Here is a 6,000-nt window from a genome sequence, read left to right on the forward strand (position 1 = left end):
ACACTATATTACAGTCCTGTGTTTAATGTCTTTCCTAAAACTGAAATTTTAATGTAGAAATGTATTCATCCTTCGTATTCTCAACACCTAGAGGGTGATTGGAACCTAAGGGAACACAACAATTGTCCAATGAATTGAATTGGATAAATTAGGTTTCCATATTAGCCAAAAACCTTCTTAACCCATAACATAGCTGATCTATAATAGCAAAAGAACCTTAAAACCTAATCAGCATTTATAATAATATGCTGAAAAGACAGAACAGTTCCAACTTGGAATTATCCAGTACTTGAACAGAAAAATTCAATTTGGCCAGGTGTGCTGGCTCACACCTGTAATCTCAGCACTTTGGGAGGCCGAGATGGGTGGATCACTTGAATCCAGGAGTTCAAGACCAGCCTGGGCAACCTGGCAAAACCCCATCTCTACAAAAAAATTAGCCAGGTACAGTGGTATGCACCTGTAGTCCTATCTACCTGGGGGAGCTGAAGCAAGAGGATCGCTTTGGAGGGTGGTGACGGAGAAGGTCAAGGTTGCAGTGAGCCTGGGTCACAAAGCAAGACCCTATCACAAAAAGAAAAAGAAAAATCCAATTTGTAAGCAGTACTGATATTTTTTTCAAAATATAGTACTCTTCCCTTCTTGAACAAAACTGTTTGAACCAGTCTAATGAGTTCAAAAAATATCAGAACCAGAAGTTCTAATTTTGGCTCAACAAATAGTTTGTTTTCCTTAACAGTGTGGCAGGAGATGAAAACTCTAATTACCTAGGAATTGCAGTAGCATATGACACTTTCTTCTTGGTCCTGGAAGTCCAGCTTAATTCATTAATTTACTTAAATACCTGTGAAGGACCCACAAGGCAATAGGAACTGGGGATACAGTAGTCTTTACTTTTATGGAACTTATATTCCAATTGGGAAAGATACGCAGCAAATACATACATCAAATGGTTTGGGCAGGGTTGAGAAAAAATAAAGCAGGGCAGTAAGTCAAAAAGTGAAGAAAGGAAGACAGGAAGAAGAGTAGTGGTGGTACGTTAGATAGGGTAGTCAGGGACAAGTCTCTCTGGTAAGGCACTGGATCAGAGGCTGGTGAAGGAGAGACATGCCAAGCATTTGAAACCTATTTTAGGCAGTAGAGCCAACCAGTGAAGAAACCAGGGTGTGGGAGCATGTTTAAGGTGTTAAACAAACACAAGCATACCGGTATGGCAAGATTACAATTAGTGGTTTGTGAGGGGCAGATTGGTCTATGACAGACAACCTGGCCCAAATCATACAGCCTAAGGATCTTGGATATTATATACTGAGATGGGAAGCCACTGGATCATCTCAAGCAGACAGCGGATGTAATTAGAAATACGTTATAAAAGAATAGCTCTGTCTGTTTTTTGGGTATCAGCTAGTACAAAGGAGCAGTAACTCGGCAGTAGGAAGTCAGGGATTACCTGCAATTCCTTGTCACCTAAAAAGTTGGTGCCAAGAATGATGGTAAAGAGGAGCAACAGACACAGCATGGTTGAAAACCTCAAAACACATCGTTCCTTCCTTTCATTATCAAGCGTCTCTGAGAGACATAGTTATTAAATGCTACCAGTTTTTAGTCGACCTTAACCACCAACCTCTTCTTTCATTCACTATTATTTAGTCTCTAAAACATGCACACATCTACCGCCCAAGAAAAGTCAAGTACACCCCCTTCTCCCTCTTACCTCTTTTAACCTTTTGCTTCTTACACCCTATGAGACCCACTCTTCTCCTGTTTTCAAGTACCCTCTTCCTTTCACCCTTTGCTACAGTAAGTTTCTCGGTAGCTGCAGGTGTTCCACCCATTTTATTATAATTAATAATGGTGACCCTGAAAATACCTAGTAAAAGAATGTGGAAACTCAAAATTACAGTTGACAGCGTTCCTTCTCTGAACACGACTTCCCCAAGCCTCCTCACTAAGCCAAAGTCGCCCCTCTGAAGTGGTGCCAAGATAAAACCCAGGTGGCTAGCAGCAAATGCAGTCGCAAGCGCTGCTTGACACGAACTCAGCCCGGCCTTTCCTCCTAGACACCAAAGCTCAGCCCTACCACATTACCTTCGCTATCAGAAGTGTCTGTGACCTCGTCTTCCAGCACTGACGCTACGGCTCCGGTTACCATTTTCATCTTCTTCTTTGGGGTCTTTTTCAGATTTTCTTCCTCACTCACACGTGAGTCCGCAGCGGCGGCTGCCATTTTTCCGCGCCGGAAGCGTCACCTGACAGTTGCGTCCGGTGGCAACCAGAGGAACTTCTGCATTCAGTGCCGGTGACACAAGGTTCCGGGGCGGGGTCGTCTGGCCCGGAGTTCCGGGGGCGGAGCCTCAGAATGTGACAGAGAGAGCTCTGAATAGCCCGGTGTGTTTACGCGTAGTCGGTTCCAGGACGAAAATCAGCGGCTGAATGACCTCAGCCGACTCCTCCGCCAGCCTGGCGCGGTCCACTTTGATTTCCTCGCCTCGGCCGCTTCCCTTGTCTGCTGCCTTAATGTTGGTTTAGTGTCCTCCTCAGGTGTCTCTTACGGGCCCCCTGAACGCAGCAGCAGCTAGGACGCTGGACAGATCCACTGGGGGTTGATAATTAGAATACGATCATATCCCCCCACCCAAGATAACACGCTAGACCTTTCTTGCAAACCAAATAGACTCACTTTCTTTCCCTGGGGCGGGTGTTATGGAATCCAGCCGCACTGCATATTCCAGTAGATGTTTGTGTAGGAAATAAATATATATTCACATCCTAAAAACTCAATACAACATTTTAAAACTTGGTTTTGAATTTTTTTGTTTTCTAAGAGGGAGAGGGTCTCGCCGGGCGCGGTGGCTCACACCTGTAATCCCAGCACTTTGGGAGGCTGAGATAAGCGGATCGCTCCAGTCCAGGAGTCTGAGACCCGCCTGGCCAACATAGTGAAACCCAATCTCTACTAAAAATACAAAAATTAGCCAGACGCAGTGGCGAGTGCCTGTAGTCCCAGTTACTGGAGTAAACCTTTAAAAAGTGCAATTATTGACCAGGCGTGGTGACTCATGCCTGTAATTACAGCACTTTGGGAGGCCGAGGTGGGAGGATCACTTGAGGCTAGGAGTTAAGAGACCAGACTGGACAACATGGTGAAACCCCGTCTCTACTAAAAATACAAAAATTCGCCTGGCATGGTGGTGCTCATCTGTAGTCCTAGCTACTCAGCTACTCAGGAGGCTGAGGTGAGAATCACTTGAACCCAGAGGCGCGGGCAGGGGTGCGGGGAGGGGCAAAGGTTGCAGTGAGCCGAGATGGCAAGTATGCTGGCTCCAGCCTGTAATCCTGGCTTCTCCAAGTCTGAAGATCACTTGAGTCCAGGAGTTCGAGGCTGCAGTGAGCCATGATTGCACTACTGCATTCCAGCCTGGGTGACAGAGTGAGACCCTGACTCATGAAAAAATAAAAAGGGGTGCACTTTAGAGGTGCCCTTTAGGATGCTGCTGATGCCCAGAAGCACTCACCATCCTGCTCAGTGTGATCCTTTCATTGCCACTGTGTCCTGGTCTGGAACCTATTTTTTGCTGTCTTTCATAGCTAACGCTTGCTTTTGCCTAGGGCTAAATGTAAATTGGAACAAGGAGTTTCAAATAAAGTTGGGAATGCATTGGAGAAAGTTGTAGAGAAGGAAGCAAAGTGAAAAAAAAAAAAAATGGTTGCAGTGGTTCAATGGAAAACATGTTCCTGCATATTAAACACAAAGTTCCTGCATTAATGCTAGTGTTATTTAGTGATCAAGAAGTGATGTTTTGTGCATTTAACATGTTAATGTGAGTTTATGTATATATAGAAATTTTTGTGTGTTTAGCTGCAGTTTAAGAAATTGCATGGAGGGGAGGAATGGCAGATTTGTTACACATTCACATTTTTCTTCCTTTAAAATAATATAAAATAGGATCCAGGTTTTTATCCAGAAGTCTGATTTTCAGAAATTTATTACTGCTGTTAAGTTGGAGATACCTATGTTAGCTTATTTAGTCTTCACAATAAACTAATGAGTTAAGTACTATTATTTTTTCCATTTTATAGATGAGGAAACAGAGGCACAGAGTAAATAACTGCTGACTGTCACACAACCAGTACATGGCAGAATCACATTCAGACCCAAGCACTCCACTGCAGAGTCTGCTCAACCACTGAGTTGCACTGCCTATTCAGAGGGTTGTGCTTTAGCACTCAGCATACAGTCAGAATAGGTAACAAAAATTTCCTTTTTTCTTTCTGTTTTTTCTTTTTTAAAATTTTACTTTACATTCCAGGATACAAGTCCAGAACGTGTAGGTTTGTTACATAGGTATACATGTGCCATGGTTGTTTGCAGCACCTTTCAATCCATCATCTAGGTTTTAAGCACTGCATGCATTAGCTATTTGTCCTAATGCTCTCCCTCCTGTCACCCCACCCATCCCCAATTGCCCCTGGTGTGTGCTGTTCCCCTCCCTGTGTCCATATGTTCTCATTGTTCAGCTCCTACTTATGAGTGAGAATATGCAGTATGTGGTTTTCTGTTCCTGTGTTAGTTTGCTGAGGATGATGGCTTCTAGCTTCATCTATGTCCCTGCAAAAGACATGATCCCATTCCTTTTTATGGCTGCATAGTATTTCATAGTGTATATGTACCCACATTTTCTTTATCCAGTCTATCTTTGATGGGCATTTAGATGGGTTTCATGTCTTCGCTATTGTAAATAGTGCTGCAATAAACATATGTGTGCATGTGTCTTTATAGTAGAATGATTTATATTTCTTTGGGTATATACCCAGTAATCGGATTGCTGGGTCAAATGATATTTCTGGTTCTAGATCCTTGAGGAATCACCACACTGTCTTCCACAATGGTTGAACTAATTTACATTCCCACCAACAGTGTAAAAGCATTCTTATTTCTCCACAGCCTCTTCCAGCATCTATTGTTTCTTGACTTTTTACTAATCACTATTCTGACTTGCATGAGATGGTATCACATTGTGGTTTTGATTTAGGCAACAGAAATTTCTAACAAACACTGGAATTCATGAATAAAAAATACATAGTTTCTGCTCTTACAATGAACCAAAATAATTGACAAGATTCAAACAGAATGCCCACTGTATGCCAGAAATAACTGAAGTCACCTATATGCTTGTGTGAGAATTTTACAGACAAACCTATGCTAGTTATCAGCTTATTGCCTCTTGGCTCTAAATTCATCCTTTTTGGCTGCTCTGTGAAAATTAAGCTGGGCTCTTAAATATTTTTATTTGCCTGAAGGTCAGATGTTCGGCTTTGTCAGTAGAGGGCATTCGAGTGACATTATAAGAGAAAGCGGTCATCTTCCTGGTTCCTATGTGCTTTTCTCTACAGACTCCTGTGGAAACTTCCCCAGCATCAGGGTGCTGAAGTGTACTTGTGCTCTCCTGTAGCACAGATGGCGTCTCCAGCATCTGACTCCTGAATGCCTCTAATAAGACACCTGCCCATCCACAGCTTTTTCTAGCACCTCAAAGGGAAATTTCAGGAAGGCGGATTTTTGAACGAGTTTTTTGGTTTTGCTTTTGTTTTTTAGAGATGAGATCACACTCTGTTGCCTATGCTGGAGTGCAGTGACATGATCTTGGCTCACTGCAGCCTCAACCTTATGGGCTTAAGTGATCCTCCCACCTCAGTCTCCTGAGTAGCTGGGACCACAGGTGCAAGTCACCCCACTGGCAATTTTCAACAAGTTCTGACAGGGCAGTATCACAGCAACTCCTCTGCCACCCCGTGAACCACAGCTGTGCTCTTCCATGAGAGCTGTATCTCAGCTGTAGGTAGGAAGATAGGCCTCTTCTTTGCATGCTGCATGTTACATAGTCACTGCTCCTTATATCTGCTATTACTATATTCTGTAGAGTTTACTTAACCTCTTACTAACAATCCCTTGTTACTTCAACCTTCTGATATAGCTAATGATTCTTTATATTAAATTAT

The 6,000-nt window shown here is 43.1% G+C and overlaps 1 protein-coding gene across 1 annotated transcript in view; it reads right to left on the reverse strand.

The window, feature by feature from the left end:
* The window catches only part of RRP15 (ribosomal RNA processing 15 homolog), a 44,714-nt gene extending 42,469 nt beyond the window's left edge, over positions 1 to 2,245 (reverse strand). Inside the window, exon 1 of the mRNA XM_009187221.3 lies at positions 2,089 to 2,245. Coding sequence (XP_009185485.1) covers positions 2,089 to 2,227 — 139 coding nt within the window. The 5' untranslated portion in view covers positions 2,228 to 2,245. The remainder of the gene's footprint in view (positions 1 to 2,088) is intronic.
* Positions 2,246 to 6,000: the final 3,755 nt, after the last annotated feature.

The sequence above is a fragment of the Papio anubis genome, chromosome 1 (assembly GCF_008728515.1).
Source record: "Papio anubis isolate 15944 chromosome 1, Panubis1.0, whole genome shotgun sequence".
NCBI lineage: Eukaryota > Metazoa > Chordata > Mammalia > Primates > Cercopithecidae > Papio > Papio anubis.